At 41.3% G+C, this 26,763-nt stretch overlaps 1 protein-coding gene across 1 annotated transcript; it reads right to left on the reverse strand.

Annotated features, from left to right (window-relative positions):
• arsb (arylsulfatase B) lies at nucleotides 1–26,221 on the reverse strand. The gene is made up of 8 exons (XM_074690777.1): nucleotides 25,703–26,221; nucleotides 18,627–18,813; nucleotides 18,347–18,537; nucleotides 18,068–18,275; nucleotides 13,122–13,365; nucleotides 10,388–10,458; nucleotides 1,129–1,260; nucleotides 1–977 (listed from the first exon to the last, which is right to left on the reverse strand). Exons 1-8 carry the CDS (start codon nucleotides 25,961–25,963, stop codon nucleotides 712–714), a joined length of 1,560 nt encoding a protein of 519 aa, XP_074546878.1. The 5' UTR covers nucleotides 25,964–26,221; the 3' UTR covers nucleotides 1–711.
• Nucleotides 26,222–26,763: the final 542 nt, after the last annotated feature.

Below are 26,763 nucleotides of genomic sequence, written 5' to 3' on the forward strand. Positions count from 1 at the left end.
AATAAACAGTCACAGTATTTTGGCCTCTTGATGGTAGATTACTCAAACAAAACTCCCTTTAAAAGCCTGTTTTGGAAGTCAGCAACAAAACTCTTGGTTTTCTGCAAAAATAATGCAACAACACAAACATAGAATTGGAATAAAATCAAGTTTGCAAACACTTCACTGTTTAAACATTCAGAAAAAATTAAGCAACTAATGCACTTGTTTGTATTCAATTATTGAAAGAAAAACTCAGTAAAGTTAAGGTTTGTTGTCAAAAGTAACAGCGTATAAATACAACCAAAAAAGCCTCCAAAAATGTACTTCCTTCCTTTGTATAATCTCTTATAAAAAGGCTTATATTAAAAAAAAGAGTCTATGTAAGATTACTCCCAAGTCAGTTCTCTGCAGCTTTGTGTTTGACACATAGAAGCTACCTGAGGCAGACAAATAAAGTGCAAATACCAGAACTACGATGGATTTTACAGAGCAGTAACATGTCACACACAGAGCAGAAACACAGAGATCAACAATAACAGCATCTGTTCATTAATAACAGATTTCCTTCGCTTACTGCTGAAACTGTTTACCCAGCCACGGATAGAAATATAGAATAAATATTTTCTCTAAATCAAATTAGAAGAGTCTTGTTTTGATCATCACAAAGCAAAAATATGTCTCAACTTCATATAAGAGCTTCTAAAAAGGGCAACAACCCTCCTCTGATGTCTACATCCAGGGTCCCCAGGCTCCTCCAGGGCCCGGGTCACACCTGGGGTCGTCATCAGGGTAGTTTATGGGCACCGAGCTGTCGTGATAATGCTTCAGCCGGCTGAGGAGATAATCCACCACCGTGGGGTAGAGAAGGGACACGTCCTTCCTCTCCTCTGGATCCTTTTCAATGTCATACAGCTTCACAAGACTTGGAGGATCATCCCCGGGTGTAGCCGTGCCAGAGACGTTTCCCTCCGGCTTGGGGAACCAGACGTCACATCCTGGAGAGAACAAAGTTTTTCAAGATCTACTGTTTCTATCTACTCTGTTTATAGAGATAAGACACCAACATGCGGCTGTGCAGAAGTCTGTTTGATTTTCTGCTCCCCACTTAGACTAAACATGCCGTTACAGGTGAGAGGGGATACTGACCTGGGTATCCAGTCAGCAGCTTCCAGTTGGAGGATCGGATGGCAGCGTGAATGGACACATTGAAGCCGGACTTGGACCAGGAGCCTCCCTGCAACCCCTGAGCCAAGGCTAACTGACGCCATCTGCCAGGACCTGCAGAGAGCAGCGAGCACAGAGCAGATCATGGAGGTTCTTTATTTCTGTTTAAACTGCTGATGAAGCCGATATCAAACTACAGCTGGATACAAGACGCCCTCTGTGAACACATGTGAGGAGACAGACTGGATCCAAATATAAGTGCATACCTGGGAATCACAGTCGGTATCAAGTGAAGGTGTGAAAATAAATACACCAATAGGAGAGAGCCTTTTCGTTCTGCAAAATCAACAGTGACACAGCAAGAAGTGAACAATCCTCCCTTTAAAAACAGAAATTATTGTAAGAAGGGTTTTTTAGGGGAGGAATGTGACCGATAAGGTGGAAATGTCCTCGTGTTAGCATCAGTCTTCTTTTCCTGCTGAGCATCATGAATACTTTTCATTTCTGCAGAATTTTTATACTCTGAAGAAGGAACAAGCAATACATGAATAAATTGATACTGTTCTTGTAAATAAAAGTGAGCAAACACGCATTTGCTGTTGCGGTTTACAGTAATATATGCTCTGTGGTGTCCCCCAAGGCTCAATTCTCGGTCTTTCACTTTTTGTTCCCAGTACACTTAACTTAGGCCAGATATCATGATTTGTTTTACATATATAACTTTATAGAGATGACTCAAATCTTAATGTATAAGTTGCCTATACTCAGACTTCATGGGTAAAGGTGGGTTTGTACTTGTGACTTTTGTGTTGACACTACGCCACAGTGGCTGATGCCATCATGAAAACTAAACGTCTTGTTGTTCCTGTCTTTTCCTGCAGATTCAGAGAGGACAGGACAGTGGTCAAAGCAGGAAACTGTGAGAGTGCAAAGTGACATTTGGGGAAGGGGCCACATGCCATCTTGTAGGGCAAACGACAAACTGCAAGGCCATACCAGCCTGGCCCAGTACCTGCACATTTCTGGCTCTGTTATAGTCCACCTAAATCAAGAGTAAGAGTAAGCGTAAACTGCATTGTCCCCTTGGGGAAATTTGTTGTGGACTCAGTGCTTACATCATACTGCCTTCATTAATAATAATAAATAAATAAGAGCCTGTAACATATACACAATGGTTCATGCACACATACAGTTCAACACATTGCACGATGCCCATGAGGCACAAACCCGCTGACATAAAAAGAACAAAATAACACATACTACTGCACACTCTCTACAGCTTCCCTCCCAAATGAGTTTTTGAAATGGTTCAAGTCACACACAAGTGATCGTACCGGGGCAGTGCCACCGGAAGTGACCTTGCTATGGTCACTGTTTTTATAGAAAACAATAGAAACTTTGAGCGTATCCAAGGTTATTATTATGTTAAAATTAGAGCCAACAAATCTTGAGCAGTAGCTGATCATATTGCAAATATTGCGGAGACGTAGGAAGGAGGTGGACATTGCGGTGATGTTGACTTATAGCAGGTCCACATCAGTCGGCATGTTAAACCTCTGCATAAGCACAAGGCTGCGTTATGAAAACTAAAATCAAAGCTATAAATTCTAGACTCAACATGATGCTTGTGCATTAACATTAGGACCGGAAATTGAGCCTTAGGGAGCACCACACAACAAAGGAACTGGTCCATTTACACTGCAAAACCTGAAATCTGAGTAAGCGTAAATATCTTATTTTTGGTAAAGTTGTCTTTTTAGACTTCAGGAAAATGTTGCTCATACTAAGCCTAACACACCATCTGGCATAAAAAAAAAGATATACACTAGTTAGATTTCAAATTTTTGCTGCGTAGATGGACCTGTTCATCTGTTGTGTGGTGTTCCTCAAGGCTCTATTTTCGGTCAACTAATAATGTTAATGTCTAACGTAACGCAGACAACTTACTTCTCTTCACAATGCAACAAAAGCTCCATATTGGGTCTAGAACTGATTTTAACTTTTCCTTGCCAACAACATAAACTTGGGGGTGATATCTGACCTTTAAACTCCTCACAGGAGCTTAAACTGAGTTATTTAGTTGTTACTTTCATGTTTGTTCTTTGTTTTCTGCAGCCTCCTGCATCAAGTTATTTTTCTGCCTTCCCTCAAAATGCCTCCCAGAAGCTTTCTGAAGACTTTTTTTTGAAGAGAAGTCTGGCCTTGAGACTCTTCTCAGGTTCATGCCATGTGTGACCCCGGCAACATGTTCCTGATTAGGCCGATTTGCAAGTAATTTGGACGTCCTAACACTGTCAAACACAAGCATTTCCTCACATTCTCTGGGTATAGACAAATCCACACCCACACGAATCCCATGCTCCCATCAGAGCTTGTTTTAATAGAGTGGATTCAACCACAGCGACATGACTGGAGAATTAAAACATTTCCGATCTCAGCGATTTTGCGACCACATGATAAAAGCTCTGACATTGAATTCTCCACTGATAGTTGCGCAAATGACATGCGGGCATCTTAATTGTTCTCACATGGGTTGCTCAATGTGGAACAAAGTTAACACAGATCTGTGGAGACAAACTAACATCTGGGGCTCTGACATCCTGCTGGATTCAGGTCTCCATGCGGTTATGTAAGCAGGTGATTTATTTCTGACTCTTCTTTATTTTTGTATCTCCTCGGAAAGAGGCCTCACACCCAACACTGAGAGATCATCTGAATTCACAGCAGGAGAATCCAGAGTCGACTTAGAGAAAAGGAGGGGAAGCACAGTGGGAAGAGACCCTGAGAGAGCTTGGAGGAGGAAATTTGGGGGTGATTTAAGGCTTGGGTCAATTCCAGTTTCTCCCTCACCACAAGCGAGAAGTTCAGGGACCCCTCTGTGACCCATTTAGTCGGGATCCCTCTTCTCACACAGCGGAGCGGGAGAATAAATGAGAGGGATTTAGAAAAAGCACGCTGAAAAGAGAAAGTATGTAGGAGAGGAACAAGGGCTTTTCATGAGCTTCAGAGAGAAACTGAAAGGAGACTGAAGAGAGGGCTGAGAGAAAGGGAGAGGGAACGTAGAGGAGATGGACAAGAACAAGAGACAGGGGCAAAGAGGAATCTCAGGCTGGAAGAGTGAGCTGTTTGAAGACAAAGACATGAAAACTTCTTTTTTTTCCCATTTTCCCTTCAGAGCTGCCTTCATTATTCACAGCATTGATTAAACAAGCTGCTGGAAACATCTCTCAGAGATTTTGCTCCATATTGACACGATAGCATCACACAGCGTTATCCTGCTGTAAATCTCCTCTAGAAGATGGGCACACTGTGCTCTGCATAGATGGACATGGTCTGCAACAATACTCAGGTAGGCTGTAAACCATGCTCAGGTGGTACTAAGGGGTCCAAAATGTAACAAGAAAATCCCCCACACACCATTACACCAGCAGCCGGCTGAAGGGTTGATGGTGAACCTGTGCGGTCTTTTGCTGACTTTGGTTAGGGATTTTCTTATCAATTTTTTTTTGGCCCTAATACTGCTTTTTTTAGTATTCAATATCTGTCGGTACAGTCATTATTCAATACTTGGGTTTGCAGAGATAAACTTTGCCAAAGATGTAAGAAAGTGAAGCTGCACACTTCTTTGCATTAACAATAATGAAAAGTAAAAACTAACAGCAATAAAGCACCCTAAAATCCGAGGCTACCCTGAACACAACTCTCCTGTGATGGTGCAAGCCTATGAACATAAATATTTTGAACTAACGCCATGTTTTCTCCTTTCATTGAAATGTTCATTACAACTTAAACTGACCTGTATCATCCCAAACTATCAGATCGGTATCGGCAAAGCATACCATGGAAAATCAGGTGGGATCAGAAGTCCAAAAATATCCCAGTTCTACTCAGAGGTTTTTGGATGCTCTCTCTCTGTAGATATTAATCTGTTCTACTAAATTCTAGAAACAGCAGAACAGCTTTTCCTCTGTCAGTGAAATACCCTACATGTTGTTTTAGGATGTTTTGGTTGTGTTGAACGTGTCATGAGAACATTGCAGAGCAAAAATGTATCCACATGTGGCTGTTGGACTGCTTTAGATTGATGTATTTCCACACTGTTCACATTCAAGCCATGAAGTTGCTAATGCTAAGCTAACAGACAGTCTCCTGTATGTTTGTTCCAACTTTTCAAACGGTATGTCCCTGGAGAGTTACCGTAGGTGAGGTTGGATGACCACAGGGAGCTCAGTTAAAATGATGCATCAGTGTTCAGAAGCAAATTACTCTCAGTGACAGCTAGGTATGGGTAGCTTTCACATTTGGAATGATACAGTACTGATGCCCAGTACCTGGAAATTGGTATCGGTACTCAACGGTACCAACTTTTGGTACTACTGTATATGTTTATGTAGTAATAAATATTAGTTTGATTAATAACAAAATCTAAAAGTTTTTTAATTTTGAATTTATAAACTTGCGATGCTGTGTTCATGTCCGGCATGGAAAATTACCTTCTCTTCCACTCCCTCAACATCACAAGGATGAGTTTGGGTTTTGAAACATGGTACCATTTGATTTTATGTGTATCAGCACTTGGTTCTACAGATGGAATTCAGTCGGTACCTATGAAAGTACCTAATTCGGTACCCATCCCAAGTGATGGCTAACGTGAAAGATTCGATGAGAAAGCTAGCCATTAATTAGAAAATGCCAAAATTGACCTGATCCGGACTAGAACACCCCTACCTGTAAAGATTTGAGTTCCTGTTGTCTTTCTGTCATCTCCATTGACAGTCTGTCCATTCTCCTCTGTCCTCTCACTGAAAAGTTTCTCTTTTTGGACTATTCTCCGTAAACCCTAGAGTTAGCTGTGTGTGAAAATCCAAGTAGATCACTACTTGGTCTTGAAGTCTCCTAAACTACCTTTCTCTTTCATTCTGATAATCAGGTTGAACTTCAGCAGCTCGTCTTCACTGTGTGTCTAAAAGCTCTGAGTTGCTGCCGTGTGATTGTAGATTACAGCACAGACTCTATTAAAGAGTGTCTGGTGGTTGTGATCTTCAGAAACCTTTTAAGGTTAAACACTGTAACAAAAAGCACTGTTTCACTTTGAATTTGTCGGAAACTCCTTTCAAAACTTCTGCATCAGGTTACCAAATGATACTACAGTGCAGCATACGGTAGTAATCAGTTATAATTAGTCCTGTGCTGTTTCTACTTCATGTTTAAAGAGAAGCAAACCACGCTGCTGTTAGAGGACACAGGATACACCTTTACAGTACATCAAAGAGGGAGAATCTGCTCTCATGTCAGCCCGTTTTACTACATCTGTGAAACATTTCAGGACAGAAACGTCCTCCGACTATTTCTGAACGTGAAACCAAGGTGCAGCATTCTCAGAAGCAGTACCACCTAATATTAAGTGGTTTAGACAAGAATGAGAGCAATCCAGTGTGTCTGACAGCCAGAGAAAAGGGCAGTCACAAGACCCGTTTCCTGGAAACTTCTCTACAATCACAGAGTGGGAGCACACACACTAACACACACACACACACACACATAGAGGGGCACACACACCCTGCCCTCAAACGTCAACTATCTCAGATTACAGCGCTGTTGACTGCTCACAGTTTCTATCAGCATTCCCCAGATGAAAACAGAATAATAAATATGGCTTCAGGAGGTGAGAAACAGAGAGATTTAAGGATAAGGTGAGACTTTATGGGCAGTGATGGAAAGACGTGCATCATCTGCATATAAAGATACCTCTGGGCTTAAAATTAAACAAATGAAGAGGTTTAAGGTATTTTAATATATAGATTTAATTTACAAGCATAAATGTTCAACTAAATTCCTTCTCCTAATAACAATCCAGGCAGAAACGGTACAACTCACCTCCAGCCAGATCCTCCATAATCTCTTAATCCACTCAAATAAATGTCAAACACTCATAACAAACAGAAAGTGGGTTTCTAATACCCTAAAGTGAGTTTGGACAAATGTTATATAACCTAATATTCCAAGGCCCCATTCAGTCTGCTTCAACTTGAGCTAATTGGATTGGAGATGTCTGGTTTTTGAGAAAAGCAACTCAAACAATGAGAGTCTTTTCTCGTAGCGTTTATGGGAAGAGAGACAAAAACAGCAGGATTACAAGATTAGAAACAAAAAGATAAAGAAATGACGAACAGAACCCACACAGAGGGAGAGGTAACATGAGGTCAGCATGCTTTATGACAATATCAAAATGGCTACAAATCATGAAACCTGACAAAAGTCTGAGGAACTACCGACTGATCTACAACCTTCTATCTGTAGTAAAACCTTGGAAAGAGCAGTGGCAACCCAGCTTTGTCAACACCTGTCCAACCGTGAAGTATGCGCTCTACAAACCTCCTCAGTCAGACAACTGACAACATCCCAGCACACAGACCACCCTTCAGCCAACCAAGGCGTACCTCAAGGCTCTGTGCTTGGTCCCCTCCTTTTCACCATCTACATGCTTCCCCGGCACTTTGGTCTTAATTTCCACCTCTATGCCGATGACAGTCAACTCTATTTTAGCACCGCACTAACAGTAAAAAGACTGAGCCCATGGTTGTGACTCAAGGCACTGCTATTGAAGACTGGGGATCTCCTCCTGTTCCACCTTTCTGTCTCCTGAGGTCTGCAACCTAAATGGCTCCCTCGACTCTAGTCCCTCGTTCTAGACACTCTCCAAACCAGTCACCAATCTACCATCTACCACCTCAAGAACATCCCATACCATCACTGCTGCTCTTGTTCTTGTTCTGAAATCTCCCTCTTTAAATCCACAGCACCCCCCAACCCTGAACACTTTTAAAACAACCTTCAAAATGCAACTTTTCACCAAGGTTTTCCCCTGTTAGCTAGTCAGGGGCCATTCACGCAACAACAGTTTTAGAATGAAATACAAAGGTATTGCCACGTTTTGGCTTCTTATGTGGGAACTTCACATTTTAGCTGACGGTAACTTAAAAGGGTAACTTTAAAATATGGCCCCCAGAGTTGAATTTTTTGGAAACGCAACGGCCACCATTGCCGTGTTTTTAGTGAAAACAGTGACGTCATGCTTCCCTTTGTGTATTACACTTTTATTGTGACAACTTGAAATGCCATGCACGAACTCTACTTCATCGTTTGTCCAGATAAATCTTTCGAGTCTTGCATGATTATGTTAATGTTCCGTTTCTTTTCTTACTTTCTCCTCTATTTTGTTTTATTCGCAGTTAGCTAGACAACTTCTGGTCTTTGGAGTAACGGGTGTGGTGTGTCTCTACGGTTATATCGCCAACTACAGGCCCTACATGCATACTACAGGGCTTTCAGTCTGCGTTTCCATAAAAATGCATAATTTTTCACTGCATTTTTGCATTTTTGGATGAAACACTGTCATGGAAACAACCCTTTAGTCTTCCCCTAACCCCGTCCCTGCAAAGCGACCTTGGTTTTCTTGAAAGGCGCTGTACAATTTGAGTTGAAATGAGACACATCTTCCCCAGAAAGAGTGATCATGCTCATGGGTAATTAAGTCATCAGCCCAGAAAAACAGATTTCAGACAGAGGTGGCACCAGAATCAATCCAACACAAAAACTTCTCAACAGATCCATCAGAGGTGTAACAAGTCAGGGAAAAAGTTTCAAGAGGCTGAAACACCTGTTTAACTCTACGTCATGCATTATATGTATTATATAACCAGTAGTCCTCTAATATCAGCCTTACATCTGAGTTTTCTTTGACTGGATGACTGGAAGCCTTTTCCAAATTTCCACCACAGCTCAGAATCTCTCCAAGAAACACAGGAGACGTGGAGGAGCACGAGTTTTAAATAAAACAGATGCAAATGTTAAGGTTTTTTTTTTCCACATTTACATGAAGAAGCGAAATGATCTCAGCCGGTTGGAAGGATTAATGACTCCATGTTCGTCTTTCAGCTCAATGTTTTATTTCACAAGGTTATAACTCGATATCTCTTTTAGGATCTTTGAGTCCATTGAGTCTGGATGGGAGCAAAACCTTCACATTTAACACATGCACAGACGTCCAGAACGTGGGAACTGAAGGTCAGCTGTGAAATAATAAAAACCCTGCTGGAGGTCTTTACCTTATGTAGCCTTTATGAATATGAATCACAGTTAACACAGAACACTGTAGACGTTTTTTTGTTCCTTTACCTCGAGTGCAGGTCAAGGATCAATGAGGAGAATAAGCACACGTCTCACTGCTGCTGTCAGCTCTGTTTCTTCATGGGAATCTTTTAAAATGCTGTCTTGGTGTTAACCTTATTAGACAACACGTTTTGTCTCCTGAAGTCACAGTCAGTGACACCTGTGGCCAGAATTGGTAGTGTTTCTCTAGGAAAAAGACTCTCTTGCTGAATTTTATGTGAAATCATGGATTATCAACAGGTAAATACAAAAATGTGAAACTATTTGCTATTATAGTTGCTAGCCGCCCAGTTGGTTGTGGCTGCCTGTTGCAGAAGCTCTCATCTTTGTCTGTTTCTTGTAATTTTTTCGTCTCTTTTTTGTAATCTTTGTATTTGGAGTGGGTCATTACTTGCATGGTTCATTTGTTGGTCATGGACACCAAACTTTATGTATCTTCAGTGATATTTTTTACCATTTTTCTCCTGTGTTTGTCTGGAGGTCCTACATGTAACCATGGCTGCATCGTTTACATGTGAAATCAGCTGTTAGCAGCCTGTAGCATGTCATTGCTAACTGGTGCAAGGCCTGATGTTTCCCCATGAGGTGAGGAGAAAGAGGTGAGGACACCGTGCTGGTTCTCAAGTGTGAGCCAAGAAGTGACGACATGGACCTGTCCTTCCATCCATCGTTATTAGGAACGTAAGATCTATCTCCAATAAGAAGGACAAGCTAGCAACAGAAGGAATACCAGAAGGCAGAGTAGCATCATGCTGTTTACAGACATGGCTAACAGAGCTAACACCAGACACCAACGCCACACTGGTAGGCTGCTGAAGAAGCTCAGTCCTAGACCCTGTGGAGGTGGAGGCTGGCTGAACTGGAGAATTATGGACAAACTGTCATCATCTATTTTCTTATGGACATTTTTTATACACTTTCTTAATTTTGTTTTTTTGATTGCTGCTGTGACTCCTGAATTTCCCAACCCAGAGGATAAATAAAGTATTTTCTACTCTATTCTATTTCAACATCACTTAAAATATAAGTTATAAGTTCTTACAGATAAATAAAGTAGTTGTTTACTTACATGGAGCAATGTCGACATAACGAGGGTCAATGTTGTGCAGCAGCTCCAGTCTCGGGGAAGCAAACCCTTTGCTGGAAGATAAAAAGCAGTTTAACTCTTTAACATATGGATACACAACCCACACATACACACACATATACACACACAGAGTGCTGTCTGACTCATGCACTGTAAAATCCAGCAGGGTCTGTAAATCTAAAGCAGCTGGCCGTCGTTCACCAGGCAGTCATATGCTCTGACCACACTCCACCACAGAGAAAACACTCTGCTCTCTCTGACCGCAGCGTCTGATAACACCACTAAAATAACTCTCTCCTCCTGCCTTCTGTTCCAAACCTGCAGTCGCAGGTCGAGCTGTTGAGTTGCTGTTTTCTAAAACACGCAAGCTAATTAAAAACAAAATAACACCTCTAAAAAAGACGAATAACAACAGTTTGTTGTGTGGCTCTCACGGAAACTGCAGTAGCTCGGCCAGCGGTCAGCTGACGTGAGGCAGCCAATCCAGTCAAACGGAGGCAGCGAGTAGTAGTTTGTGGTCCGTGCTAAGCCTGGATTTTCTGCTGCAGCCCTCAATTTCACCTTCTTCACCGTGTCCACATTTAGTTTACAAATAGAAAGTGTCAGTCAAAAGAGACGCGATGACAGCCAGGGTGATGACCTGAGCTCAGAGCAACATGAAGGCTGCAGACACATTAAAACTGACATGCAAATGTGCAAAAGACTTGAATCACTGATAGTTTTGTTCTTCTGTCTTTACAGTCCAGTTTCTTTAAACACAATCAACAACTGAAGCAGTTCCTTTTTTCCTCTTAACAGTACAACTTTTTCTTTTGAGGCTTTAATCTTGCAAGGAACATGACAACTTTAATCTTGGGACATTAAAACCATATTTTTGTATCACTGTGACAAAATTACAGTTTTTTTCTCATGACATGAGACTTTTGATCTTAAAAATTCTAATTTCTTTTGCCTACAATTTCAGCTTGATTATTGAAAAGTAGTACCTTTTTCCCTCTTATTATTACATTTTTTTGTTGTGATATGTTTGCTTTCAATTTTGTATTCAAACTTTTTAAGTTTCTCTTTTGGGGGGCTAGAGTACCTTTAATGAGAAAGGAGAGGATAGTGGATAGAAGAGGAAAAGGGGTGAGAGTAGGTAGCAAAGTGGGAAAAAGGCCACTGACTAGATCTGAACCCAGGCCATCTAATGAACCTCATGGGGTGGGACTTAGACCCCTAGGCCATCTGCGCCCCTATTTTCCCTAAAATTACAACTTTAATCTCAGGAAATGGAAACTTGTTTTCATTTTGTTTTAAGAATATGACTTTCGTGGGCCATGACCTCTTTAATCTTGTAATGTAACACATTTGTTGTATTATAACAGGTTTTATGCAACATTAAAACCATATTCTCACAAAAAGGCCTAATTTTTCCTCTTAAGAATTTAAATACTTCTCAAAAAATATGTTTGTTTTTTTTTAGACAAAGAGTGAGAGGATAATTACAGTCACAGGGAAAAAACACTGGAGACAATCAGAATCTTTTTTTCCTTTTCATATAAGTTTTTTTCCTCTTGAAAGACTTAAACTCTTTTACTTGTAAGATAAGTTTTTCTTGTGAGACTACAACTTCTTTCCAGTTACATTAAAATTGATGCTTTACGCATTAGGGTGGGGAAAAAACAGTTCTGGAGTTTTCCTTTTACCATTTTGAAATCAAAATTTTTTGCTCAAAAGTATACATACATTTTTTAAATTAAAATCCTTCATTTTAGCCTTTTTTATGGGTTGGAAAAAAATTATCACTTTTCTCCAACAGAGGGCGAGTTTTTCTTGTAATGTGATGTCAGATCCCTTGAATAAATCCTAAAAACCGACTCAAATGTGATGTTAAATTTTTTTAAAAACTAGGGCCCTGACATAGTCTGTAGACATCATGATCATCATTTAGAGGTCTGATGGACTGATGTTAAAAAAGCAAACTTAAAATTGCAGAAATCAGACATATTAAAGCATCACAATTCAAATCAAATCGGCACACCAAAAATCCAAATAGAATCAAACCATCAACCACAAAAGCACATCATCCCAGCCCTAATGTGCAGATAGCCAACCGTTCATATCATTATTCGATGAGCTCTAGCTTGGTGTATGCACCTAAAAGAAAATTTAAAGATAGCTGCTCAAGGCTGCACAGAAACTGAGGCTGAGTGGTGATTGGCCCCAGACCTTGGCCCTGTCGTATTTGGGGTAAGAGTAATAACAAAACAGTGGAAGCTTGAACACATGACAGGGTGTGACCTCTGTATTTGCATCTTAAGACTTTACATTAGGTTATCAGAAAGACTTGGATAGTTTCATGGTGGTTAAGGAAACTCGTGTGCAAAACTAATGAGCTCATCCTCCCGGTGGCTTTAGGTGAAGCTGTAGAGAGGATCAGGGTGAAAAAGGAAGAAGAGGAGGCGGAGGGCTGGAGGAACTATAGATCTGTGTGAGAATGACTGATGGAATTTCCTTCTCTTTGAGCTCCCCATTGCCAAAGTAACAAAGAGCTTATTGAAGGAGCAGAGGCTCCTACAAGAAAGAGACGCTGGGTCAGAGAGACAGGAGGAGAGCGCTTTGGGGGGGATGGTTCAGAGAGGCACAAAGACAGGCACAGGCTGTCAGATTCAAGAGTAAACTCAAAGCTTCAGGCTGACACACACTTTTACTTCAGCGAAGAACCAAAGCTCACCTGATTGTGTTCCACACGTTGAATCCATCCAGAGGTTGTGTCCCGTTGAGTTTCCCTCCAGCCAAGCTGACAAGCGTTGGCAGCCAATCAGAGATGTGGATGAGCTCGCGGCTGACGGTTCCGTGTTGTTTCAGTAGTGGGCTGGAAACAAACCCGACTCCCCGGATCCCTCCTTCCCACAGAGACCACTTCCTCCCTCGCAAGGGCCAGTTGCTGCCTCCAGACAGTGTCTGACCTCCGTTATCTGTCCAACGACCACAGGAACAAAACGGCATGAAGAGAAGAGACAGAGATCAACATGGGAGAATGTACATAACAGGTTCTACCAGAGGAAAAATGATAGACTTTCTCTCATGATATGAAAGCTTTTTTTATCCGTAAGATAACAACTTTATTCTACTAAAAACACACCTGAATTCTCCTAAAATAGTGACTTTATTTTTCTTATAAGGCTAAATTTATTCTCTCGTGACATGCCAGCTCTAATCTTGAACCATAACAACTTGCTCTTCCAAAAGTTAACGTTTTCATAACATTACGACTCAATTCTTGCAAAAAAGCAGTTATTCTTCCTTGTGTTGAAGACTTTTTTCTCATAACTTTGGCTTTGATCTTGTAACATTACTACTTTTTTCCTCCAAAAGTTAGAAAGTTGATTTTCCTAACATTACAACTTAATTCTCAGAAAATATAAACTTTTCTCTTATAAGATCACATTTTTTTTTTACCTGACATGTCGGCACTGATGTTGCATCATACTACAACTTAGTTCTTGCAAAATAGTGACCTTTGCGTTATGACAGCTTACGTCTTGTAATATTGCAACTGTTTCTTCTTTTGAAGATTATGATTTTTTCATACGACCAGACAGCTTGAACCATGATGCATCACACCTTTTGTTGCTGTAACTTAACAGCTTTGTTTCTGTAAGATTACAACATAATTATTGCAAAAAAGTGACTTTTTTATCTTCTTCAAATTACAACTTGTTCTAGTTACATGATTGCATTTTACTCATAACATTACAACTTTTATTTCTCTTAAGATAAAAGTCTTTCTCTTGTGACATTATGACTTTTTTTCCAGTACAGTAACAAATTCATTTTGTAACATCCCAACTTAATTCTTGTAACTCTAAAACTTTTTCACACGACATGTAGACTCTAAACTTCTTGCATAAATAGATCAATTTTTGAAAGGTTTTTCTATTATTATGTTTTTCTTATCATTATTACACCAAATTCTCAAAGATAATTAACCTCTTTTATCTCTTAAGACTACAACTTTTTCACGTGATCAGCTGTGATCTTTAAAAATTACAACTTTTTTTTACCCACAACTAAAATTTGCTTTTGCATCATAACAACTTAGTTCTCAAAGTTTTTCCATAATATTTTTTTTCCTCTATGGCATCACAACTTTTGCCTGAAACAATGAGTCAGAGGATAACCACAGTCATGTGGGTATAACCACAGGAGACGATGAGCGTCAGTAACGTCATATGATTACCACCAATCAGTTCATAAAGCCAATAACCGAAAAACCCAATAGAAGTGCAATAGAAGTAAATGTTAGAGGATTGCCAAAGTATGGAGGATGTATCCTCTTTGGATCATTAATATCTGCAGTGTTTTTTGAGGACTTGTAAAATAGTTTTGCAGCAATGAAACAAAAAGCAGAAAACACCACGCCAAAGATGGCTTCATTGGAAACTTCAGGGGGTTTCCTAAGTCATGAGGATGTATCCTCTGGGGATCAGGAATAGCACTCCACACTTAACAAAAATCCATCCACAGGCTGTTGATCTGTTCGAGTCCAGCCCAAACGAGTGCTCAGCTAACGTTGCAATGAATAAAACCCACACCAGGACCCATCGTCGACCCTATATTACTCCTGCACATGTTCCAAACGTTGCACAAGTGCACACAGCCAAATACACACGCACACACACCAATAGACACACAGGCTGTTACACTAGCTGTCATCATCCCAATAAGTCTCTCCAGTATAAACACACTTCACCAATCACTTCCAGGCAGGCTCTCCTTTCAGCAGCACAGTGACATGCACGTCCAGGAAGTGGACTGCTGGCGATTCCCGAGCTGTTGTGGAAGAGTCTGTCTGCTCCTTAATGCCTTTTCAAGCTGCCTCGGCTCTCTGAAGGCCAATCCTCCTTCTCCCAGTTTCCCCCTGAAGCTTTTGAGCTCATTTACTCTTACAGTAAAGTCCCTAAGAGGCAGAAAATATCATCTTAAAGGAATTTCAAGGTTCGGGCTCATCTAGTTCTTCAACAAATGTGGGTCAGTGAAAAGCCTGGACATGATAACATTCACCACGGCTCCTCTGCATTTGAAATCACACCTTAAGAAGCAGAAGTCGGATCATTTTGGCACAGAAACAGGAAGTGTTTGGAGTTTCTACACATCAGCAGAGTCGGTGTCTGCCCGGCATATGGCTGGCTGAGCCCCTTCAAGTCAGAGCCAACCAAATGTGCTGGAAGAACAATGAAACAGGCCACCTACACGGGCGTTTAAAACTCCTCACACTTTACTTTCACAGCATTGTTCCTGTCCTCTAATTACCCTTTAAAACCCCAACCCCCCTAAAAATAACCCTCAAAGGAGTTACCTACTTCAGATGCAATTCATTAAAAGTTCCACATGTGGAAACAGAGGACCAAGAGCCGGGAGCGGGCAGATGTTTGGAAGAGGCGACACGCCCACATGTTGATCATAGTATAGTCTCCAAATAAACTTCTTTATGTAGAAGGATGAGCAAAAGAAAGGCATACACATACAAACACTGCCCTCTAGTGGAAATCTCAGGTACTACAGGAGGCCGGAGCCATAATCCCTCTACAACTTTTGTTTGAAATCTGATCTTCTGCCATTCAGGATCAGCTTTTTTGAGACAAATTTCTGATGCAAGCCTTAGATTTGGTTAAGTGCGAGTTAGGTGAGAAAAATTTGCTCATCAAGTTTGTCAGAAGTACATTTTTTCTGGCCAGTATGCAGTTTTTTTTTTACTCTTCTGAAGCAGTTCAGATGTAGTTTTTGCCTTTTAATATCTTTAAATAAGACTTCTTCTGCTTTCTTTCAGGTGAATGTGACTCAAATTAATCCCAACCTGCTAGTTTTACTAAAAATAAGACATAAACACATGCTTAGATTCCTGTTTTTTCTGTGTATTCTTGGGCTTTGATTTGCATCATAATCAAAAACTTGTATCTAGTTTCTTTTTTCTCTTGGATCACCAATTTCTATCCAACTGAAAACCTTATTTAGATCATTAAACCTTTATATAAACTACTCACTTAGACATGCAAATAAATCTCTTTTAATGTCCATATTCCTCAGCCTTGTTGTGTAATTAAAGCATGATCTAACCCGCTGATGGTTACAGCCAATAAACCTGTCACCAGGATGTCACCAGGATGTCACCTGAACCTCTTCTAAATATGAAAATTTGACGTTAATCCAAAGAGCAAAACGGCTTTTAGTCTGAGAACATAAAATGCTAGCGCTCTTTACTTAGCACTGCTTTTGTTTCCATCCTGGAACACTATAAAGTCGAAGCAGTGGAAACTCAATAAGGACTCCCAGCTGAGTTTACCTGATTACCCTCTCTGTGGTCTTTGAGTTACATAATACAAACTTTAAAAGTGAGGTCTAATGAAGTATCAGGATTTAGTGCTTTAGCTGCCAGCAGCATTGTTTTAACCCTTACTGCATCAGTGTTATGTCTGTAACACTCATCCTCTCCTTCATGACCTTCAGACTGGAGAGCATACTTTACAGTGTTTCCTCTACTGACCTCTAAAAACCACAACATGCATCGCACAAACTCACAAATGATCTAGTTTGGTTTCTTTAGCTCTTACAAGCCATTCAGGCCTCATTTTTCTCTTTAACATCTTGAAGTAAGACACTTTTCTGGACTTGTCAGGTAAATGTGGCTCATACCAAGTCCATTAAGACATTTTCTTTCTATAAATAAGACATAAAAACTTGCATAGCTTTCTGTTTTTGCTGTGTTTTTGTGTTCTCATAGAGCACCAAATCCACTTTAAGATCCTCCTCATCACCTTAAGATCCCTCAGTAACCTCACCCTCTTGTACCTGATCACCTTCTCAAAGGTCTGTTTATCCATATCAACTATTTATTCTTGTTTTGCACACTGTGTTAACACTCATCAAGTTATATTACTTTTAATAAATGATGTGAGCAAACAGCAGACTGGCTGCTGGAACAAAGGCTGGCGCCCGTTTTTTAGCGATAAAGTCGATCTTTATGAGCTTTTGTCTCCAAAGGATTTTTGGGAACTGGATATGTTTCTGTATTTTTCTCATTTATTGTCCTAAATGAGCTCATTTCATATAAGAAATCATAACCCTACATGCTTCTCCATCCTCTACCACCCACCAGCGCAAAACGATATAAGGGCATTTGAAGAATGATAATTTTGAGCTTGGATTTCTCGAAATCTTGCAACTGTCACGTTGTTTCACTTCTGCTTTTTGCAGAGTATAGGATGTGCTCTGAAACTGATTCTGAAAAGTCAAATCACCCGTCAAAACAACATTGTTTCTGCCTTAAGTCTTAATTTCTAACTTTAATAGATTGTTTTCAACATATTCCTAAACAATAACAGCCTGATTAAGGAATTTTTAACTTTTCAAAATGTTTTAAGTGACTGGAGATTAACCAAACATTAACTAAAACTTCGCCTGTAGTGCCACCTTGTGGTCAAAAACACTTTTGCCTTGTAAAGTAGCATCTGTAAGCAGCATTGCTTAAATATTCATTATCATATCTTTATTTACAATCATTTTCTGTTCTCAAAAATGGAAACTTAAGAGATTTGTTAGATATAAGAAAAACTCCCAGTGATTAAAAGGATGTAAATAAGTTTAAAGCCACTGTTCCTCCAAAGCCTCAGGACGTACCTGTGGAGAAAACCAGCACCGTGTTGTTCCAAACTCCTTTCTCCTTCAGAGCTCGAGTTATGTTTCCTACCGCCTCGTCCATGGCTGACACCATTCCTGCATAAATCCTGCGGCTGTGGTCCTTGATGTGGCTGTAGGGATCCAGGTAGCGTTGTGGCACCTGGAGAGGACTGTGGACTGCTTGAAATGCCATATAGAGGAAGAACGGCTGAAGGATGGACAGAGAACAAGGTGAGGAAACAAATTTTGTCATGACATGTTCCAGTTTATTTCTCTCACCTTTTCAGAGTTCTGGTTTCTAATGATGTTGACGGCTTTCTGGCTGAACAGCTCAGTGGAATAAAAATCTTTGTATTCTCTGGCAACCTCTTCACTGTTTCGCAGGTCCAACGCACAGCGGCTCAGATTCTTAGCGTGAATATCTACACAGCGGATGTGACTGTTGTAATCGGAGCTGCCTGTCAGGTAGCCTGAGGGGCACAGTGGAGAGAAAAGTCAAAATACTTGGCGTGAGAAATAACAAGTCACTTAACTGTCAGAAATCAGCGTTAAGATTTACCAAAGAAGGTGTCGAAGCCTCTCCGTGTGGGCAGGCAGGCCTTCTCATACATGCCCAGGTGCCACTTTCCCACCATATGTGTGCTGTAGCCCGCCTCCTTCATCAGCTCAGGCAGCAACGTCTCATTCAGAGGAACACAGTACGGCTGACAGGGCCAGATGATCTGGTGCTGCATGCCAGTGTGAATCTGACCAGGACAAGAATAGAAAACACAAATTTTTACTTTTCAGTTAGTATTCTGCTCCTCTGGTGCCCCCTGTAGTATCTTCACCTGATTCATAGCTCGAAAAATGAATTTTTTTCTCCACCTGGTGTTTTACAAAAACCCTCATATCAGCTTCTGTCCGAAACACTTGGTTTTAGCTGCTGTCTCTTTAAGGCTCCCCATTCTACAAACCCCCTTCAACTCTGATTGGCTGGCCTTCTGGAGGCCTATTGAAGGATGGAGCTTAAAGCAGACCTTGGTGTTTGAGGCCCATCCCTCCAACTTCTGTGTCATAAACTAGTTAGTTGATATTTATGTGATGACATCAGGTTTGTCCAAGATGGCGCCGCGGACGGCCGCCTCGGTACTGCGCTCTCTAGTACTGTGTTTGTTTTTGTGTATTTTCTGTGTGTTTGCGCTATCAAACCGCATCACTTATTGCAGAGATGAGTTGCTAAGCATAAGGCAGCTCTCTTCCGACTTTTTTCCCACTTTCTACGAGAACCAAGAAAGTTTTTCTGAACTTCTTGTCGGCGGTGCTGCAGCTCTCTGTGGTATATGGAGGAGACGCAGACGGGGAAAGCGAGCCGGCGCGCTCGTGAAGCTGAGACAACGGGGCTTCCGCACTGCGCTCCCGGCGATCCACCTCGCCAACGTCCGCTCTCTTCCTAATAAGATGGACGAGCTGCTTCTCCTAAACAGGACAAATAGAGACTTTGGACATTCTGCGGCTCTTTGTTTCTCGGAAACCTGGCTCAATGACTCTATCCCGGACAGCGGACTTTACCTGCCAGGGTTCCAGCTGCTGCGCGCGGACCGCATCACAGAGCTGACTGGAAAGTCAAAGGGCGGTGGAATATGCTTCTACATCAACGAAGGTTGGTGTACGGATGTCACAGTGATAAATAGACACTGTAACTCAAATTTAGAGTCCCTCGCTATAAACTGTAAGCCTTTTTATTCACCGCGGGAGTTTTCCTCTTTTATTCTCGTCGGTGTTTACATCCCACCTCAGGCCAACGTGAGCGAGGCTGTGCAGCTGCTGGCTGAGCAGATCACACGTTTAGAGCGAGAACACACGGACTCTCTGCTTATTATTCTGGGGGATTTTAACAGAGCAAAACTCGACCACGAACTGCCAAAATACAGACAATGTATTAACTGTCCCACCAGGGACAAAAACACTCTGGACCACTGCTACACAATTTTAAAGGACGCTTATCGCTCTGTACCCCGGGCAGCTTTAGGGCACTCTGACCACTGTCTGGTCCATCTGATCCCAGCTTATAGGCAAAAACTAAAAGCTGCCAAACCAGTGGTCAAGACAGTGAAGAAGTGGACAAGTGAGGCAAAGCAGGACCTTCAAGACTGTTTTGACTCCACTGACTGGAGTGTTTTTGAAGCTGCAGCCACCAACATAGACGAACTGGCAGACACTGTGACATCGTACATCAGCTTTTGTGAGGATGTTTGTGTGACTACAAAGACCTTCAGGACATACAACAACAATAAACCCTGGTTTACACCTAAACTCAGCCACCTTCGTCGTGCCAAGGAGGACGCCCACAGAAGTGGAGACAGGGCCCTTTACCGGCAGGCCAGAAACACACTGACCAAAGAGATCAGAGTGGCAAAGAGGAGCTACTCTGAAAAGCTGAAAAACAGGTTTTCAGCCAACGACCCATCGTCAGTGTGGAAAGGCCTGCAGGAGATCACCAACTACAGGAGACGCCCAGCCCCCACTGCTGCAGACAACAAAGCCCTGGCTGACGACCTCAACTCCTTCTACTGCAGATTCGAAAGGGACCACTTCACACCTGCCCCTCTCCTCTCTGCAGTCACTCTGCCACCACCCACTGACTCTGAGCCCCTCATCTCAACTCCACCTCACCCCCGGGGCTCCAGCACACCCACCCCCCAGACCCTCCAAGTGAGCGAGGAGGAAGTGACCCGGCTGCTGCAGGGACAAAAAAAACAGAAAAGCTCCAGGCCCTGACGGGGTTTCCCCCTCCTGTCTGCGAGCCTGTGCAGACCAGCTAGCTCCTGTCTTCACCCAGCTCTTCAACCGGTCCCTGGAGCTGGGTGTGGTCCCCTCCTGCTTCAAGCGCTCCACCATCATCCCCGTCCCCAAGAAACCCACCATCTCTGGACTGAATGACTACAGGCCTATCGCGCTGACATCTGTGGTCATGAAGACCTTTGAGCGGCTGGTGTTGGCTCACCTGAAGACCCTCACAAAGGACCTGCTGGACCCCCTGCAGTTTGCCTACCGTGCAAACAGATCAGTGGACGACGCTGTCAACTTGGGGCTGCATTACATCCTGCAGCACCTGGATCGTCCTGGGACCTATGCACGTGTCCTTTTTGTGGACTTCAGCTCGGCCTTCAACACTGTGGTCCCCCCCTCCCTCTGCTCCAAACTGGCCCAGCTCACTGTGCCTCCTGCACTCTGTCAGTGGATCTACAGCTTTCTGACTGACAGAAGTCAGCAGGTGAGGCTGGGGCAGGCCACCTCGGACATTCGGACCACCAGCACAGGGACTCCCCAAGGATGTGTCCTTTCTCCACTTCTCTTCTCCCTCTACACCAATGACTGCACCTCCACAGACGCCTCTGTGAAGCTGCTGAAGTTCGCAGACGACACCACCATCATCGGTCTCATCCAGGACGGTGATGAGACTGCTTACAGACAGCAAGTGGATCAGCTGGTGCTCGGGTGTAGTCAGAACAACCTGGAGCTGAACACGCTCAAGTCGGTGGAGATGATAGTGGACTTTAGGAGACATCCCCCCGCCCGGTCCCCCCTCACAGTCCTCAACAACCCGGTGTCCATTGTGGAGAGCTTCAGATTCCTGGGCACAATCATCACGCAGGATCTGAAGTGGGAGCAGAACATCAGCTCCATCCTCAAGAAGGCTCAGCAGCGGATGTACTTCCTGCGCCTCCTGAGGAGACATGGACTGCCCCCTGAGCTGCTGCTGCAGTTCTACACTGCAGTCATCGAGTCCGTTCTGTGCTCCTCCATCACTGTGTGGTTTGGAGCTGCCACCAGGCAGGACCGATTCAGACTGCAGCGCACTGTGAGGACTGCTGAGCGCATCATTGGAGTCCCATTGCCCTCCATCCAGGACCTCTACTGCTCTAGGACTCAGAGGAGAGCAGGAAACATTGTGAGGGACTCCACTCACCCTGCTCACGGACTCTTTGAACTGCTCCCATCCGGCAAGCGCCTCAGAGCTCTGCGGACCAGGACAAGCCGGCACAGGAGTAGTTTCTACCCGTCTGCAGTCTCCATATTAAATAATAATAAACTCTAATTAACACTGGCACCTTTTAAAACAGCTTACAGCTGCACTATGGACCGCACAGTTGCACTTTTTCACCTTGAATTGTAAATATCCCATTACTCTGTAAATATTTCTGATGCACATTTTATCCCAGCCCTTTTCTACATCCACATCTTTATTTATCTATTTTTTTTTATTGTCATGTCTATGTGTCATGTTTGTGTCCACTCTTGTACTAGAGAAAACAACTGCCGGAGTCAAATTCCTTGTATGTGCTGCATACTTGGCAATAAAAACCGATTCTGATTCTGATTCTGATTCTGATCATACCAGGAAGTCTGGTGAAGATCTGATTCTATTCTTACACTGCAAAAAAACTGAAATCTTATCAGGTGTTTTTGTCTTTTTTTTTAGTAGAAAATGTCTTTTTAGACTTAATATGAGCCACATATACCTGACCAGTCCAGAAAAATGTCTTGATTCAAGTTATTTAAAGACAAAAATGAGGTTTGAATTGCTTGTAACAAGTTGAAAATAATCTGCCAGTGGGACAAGAGAAAGTAACTTGTATTAAGATAGATTTTCTTCACTCGTTACAAGCGATTCAAACCTCTTTTTTGTCTTTAAATACCTTAAAACAACATTTTCTGGACTGATCAGGTGAATCCTGCTCATATCCAGTACAATGATACAATTTTTACTCAAACTAAGACAAAAACACTCAATAGGATTTCATTTTTTTTTTTTGCAGTGTAGAAGGAAGCATTTGGAAGAGTTAACAGACAGATTCAGCTATTTCTACAACAAATGGATACGTAGGTTTAAAAATCTGCATGTTTAGTCTGAACATCCAGCATTGGTACTTTACATCCATGTTTACAATATGGAAGGCAGAATACCTCCTCTTTGAAGAGAAATGTGTTGAGAAAATAAAAAAACAGAACTTAAACCTTACATCCTGGAATAACAAACACTTTAGGTCTTGTTTTAATCCCTGATTGTTTCCAAAGTAGAATTTCTTTCCCCTAAAAGTTCTTCCAAAAGAATAAATATAAACTTTCCTAAAGTCACGCCCTGGAGTTTGGAAGTCATCATGATACATCATGTGGCAGCTGCTTGGGGTAAAGTGTTGTAAGAGGAAGCATATGGTAAGAATACTGTCAGACAATTCTGAATTAAAGGTTAGCAGATTCTTAAATCAATAAATCCTGTTACACTACAAATTAATCCGGAAATTCCCAGAGCCTGGTATAGGGTATCTGTCCAATCCAGCTCCTCAAAGCTGGATTGAGTATCCATGGAAAGGAACTGATTCATTGCTACCAGCTCTATGCCCTTTTTTTAACTGGAGCTCTTTGCTAGTTGATTTGGAATGTTACCTCTGATTCACTCTGTTTGTTTGTTTTTTTTGCTCCATCATCAGTCTACAAGGTATAAAATTTAACAATTGAATAGTAATTTCTGTATGTTCTGAAGCTTTGTTTTCACAGATCTGCTAGTAAACATTTAAATTCTTTACCGTTTAAATAAATATTAACTTCAGTAATCGAATAAACTCATTTTTTGCCTTTTACCCAAAACATTACCAGTCTTATTCTACAGTAGGACATGCAGGTTATTATTTAACACAGGTTTTGGATTGGTGTTAGTACCGGTTGATACCCAAAGCCCAGGTATCAGTGTCGGTATCAAAACCAGAATAGTTGGATGGTTGGATCATTGCTGTCCCCAACAGAAATCATCCACTTTATTTGTTAAATGAGGAACATTGTTTCATAACAGGACATTAACATTGTGGCTGTCAGTCCCTCTGTCAGTGAGAAGGTAAACAGTGTTTGTATGTTTAACTCCTGCTTGAATAGTGAGCATGTGATTTAATTTTGATGCCGAATGTAAGAGTGAACAAGCTCCAACAACATGCAGCACGTCAAAGGAGAGCAGCGTGACACCTCTGAGAAAGTTTCATCTTTTTTAATGTGGTGAGGTAGACTGAAAAAGGTTGATATTTTTTTGCCAACTTGGTCTTTAATAATCCCACTTCCCTCTGGAATTTGTTGAGTGTACATCTTTTCTCCTCACCATCAAAGTAGTTGTGTTGATCATCATGCTTACACTGCATAAGTGATGAATCCTTTTATGTCCTGAATCTCTGATGCCATCATACCATCATTTCCTTTTATAACTATTGACACCTAAAGTTATTACTAATTGAAGCCTTTGTATATTATATAATTAACATGTGGTCTTAAAAATATCTCTTTCAGATATTTCTATTTTTAATAGCATCAATTTTATCTTGCTTTTTCTTTCTTTGTTACTTCACCGGTGACGGTTCATTACCAGTTTATGCTCTCATATTTTCTCTTTTTGTCAGAGGCTGTAAATGAATTTAACCGAAGGCATCACATACCCTTCCTCTCTTCTCATTGTCCATTTTTTTTACTAATAACTTGGATCTGAATAGTTATGAAAGAAAACATTTTTTGGTAGAAGATGGAAATATTAAAACTAAGTGCTGAAACTTCAGATTTGTACAGAAGAGGATGATAACCAGCGAAAAAAATATTTTAGAAGTTGGAAAAATTTGAAAAGAAATTCTCAGAGTTTTGACTTTAATTTCAAAAGAATAATAAAAAAAAATCAATAATAATTTGGAAAAAACATGGACTTCATTTGGATCACTTAAAGTAATTTCAGTTCCAAGACAGAATTAATTAATCATTTTACTTTGACACAGGTTTTTGGAAAAAGGTCCCAAAACAAATCAACCAATCCAAATCAACTCAGACTTTTTTAGATATTTCAGCTCAGGAACTTATTGACAAACAGAAGAATTTTTTTTTATAAAAATACAAACAGATAACAGGAAAAAGGGGGTTGTTTGTCAGTTTATCAGACTTTCCAGAAGTTAGGTGGGAAACAGTGATGACTACAGACATATCACAAGATTAATGGGAGGAAAGATGCTCCAAAGCACATCTTGTCACCAATCCAAATACATGGAGGGGATTAACGTGACAGGGTGTGACAGATGTTTTCATGACACCAGAAATAGATGCCAGAATTCAGTAAACATTCTGAGTCTACCTGTTTAAGACTCTTAAAAAAGTATTTTATCAAGACCTCTCATCTGATGGTTGCATTATTGGGTGAAACACCAAGAGGAATTGGTGGGAGAGGGAAAAAAAACACCTGTAACAGACATTTCTTAAATCTACAGTTAAATGCATTGGTTAAAACCTGAACCTTGTCACTTAGCATGAGGGCTGATCCCTGAAAACTAGTCTGGTGAGAAAATAACTTTGAGATTGCAGGGTGATGTGTTTGTTGAAAGGTTGCCAGTTTACTTAATTTGATTCATATCTTTTCATTTATTATTCTATTGGTGACATATCACTCATTGTGAATTTCATGACAACAGATACAGCAAAATGTATAAATGACTATTTAAGCTGCATAAACAAAAATGAAAACTAAGCTAAGAAAATATATCTAGTCATAGTTTTGTTTTTCTTACTCTGATCCCTTCCTGTAAGGATTTAAATGAATGTTACAGTTACCCTGCAGCAACATGTGGATCTCACCTGGTACCTGCCGGTCATGAGCTGGCTCCTGGAGGGGCTACACAGGGGCTGAACGTAGTAGTTCTCCAGGCGGACTCCCGTAGCGGACAGTTGGTCCAGGTTTGGAGTCTGAATCTCGGATTTGTGATATCCGACATCATGCCAGCCGAAGTCATCCGCCAACACGAACACGATGTTGGGCTGTTTTGCCGCTAACACAGCGGGGAAACTCAGTAGGAACACGGCGAAAGCTAAGGAACACACCGAGCGAGTTTGGTCCATGTTGAGCTCTGAAGTCTGGATCCTCTTGGGAGGAGGTTTTCAGAGTAAACACGGAAGCCCGTGAGAAGGAGGGACCGGTCAAACGGAGGAAAACATGACTTAAACAAAGCTCCCTCAACCTACAGTCTGGGAGACGTCTCTGAATGGAAACAAAACACTTACAGAGCAACTTTAATAGCAACAGATATACAAACTAGGTGTGAGTTCCGGGTTTGAAAACCAAACGCTGCCGCAGCTGCAGCAGCCAATCAGATCACTGGAACGACAGTTAGTCATGTGACAGTACGGCGGCTCGAGAAGGTTAAACTAAATGCTTAAAAAAAACACCAAAAAGGAAATAGTTAAAAGAACATTAGATAAAATTGCAGATTTCAAAGTTTGTATTAGAAATTTAGTTGTTGTATTTTTATTAAAATTTTAAAGAATAACTTGTTCCATCAGGAAAACCACATGACTTACTTTCAGATTACTCAGCAAATGACAGGAGAGCTCAAGTAAACAACTGAAAACTATTCATCATTCTAACTTTGATTGAATATGAAATAGATATGTATGAATGCTTAGGCCTTTAGGCTACTGAGGAAACACCAAGGCTCTGCTATTCACATATATACACATATGTAGCTAAATTTATTTTTAATTAACTTAATATCTTTATTTAATGCTTTCTTTCTTTCATTAACTTATTTTAAGGCATCCTTCATTAATAGACAGCAGACTGCATCAAATTGGGCTCATTTTCAGCTGTCTGTGCCTCATTCCAGCTTTTATAATACATTCTACACAATTTAAGAAATCAT

Source organism: Halichoeres trimaculatus, unplaced genomic scaffold, assembly GCF_033239565.1.
Source record: "Halichoeres trimaculatus isolate MK-OKI-2021-1 unplaced genomic scaffold, fHalTri1.1 fHalTri1_scaffold_16, whole genome shotgun sequence".
Lineage (NCBI taxonomy): Eukaryota > Metazoa > Chordata > Actinopteri > Labriformes > Labridae > Halichoeres > Halichoeres trimaculatus.

Bases quoted from the DNA above. Each gene is read 5' to 3' on its own strand.
- arsb (XM_074690777.1), bottom strand. From the start codon at position 25,963: ATGGACCAAACTCGCTCGGTGTGTTCCTTAGCTTTCGCCGTGTTCCTA. The intron at 13,366-18,067 runs GTACGTCCTGAG...GTCGTTGGACAG, and splicing joins GGTGCTGGTTTTCTCCACAG to ATAACGGAGGTCAGACACTG. The intron at 10,459-13,121 runs GTGAGCTTTGGT...TTTATCTTCCAG, and splicing joins AACGTGTGGAACACAATCAG to CAAAGGGTTTGCTTCCCCGA.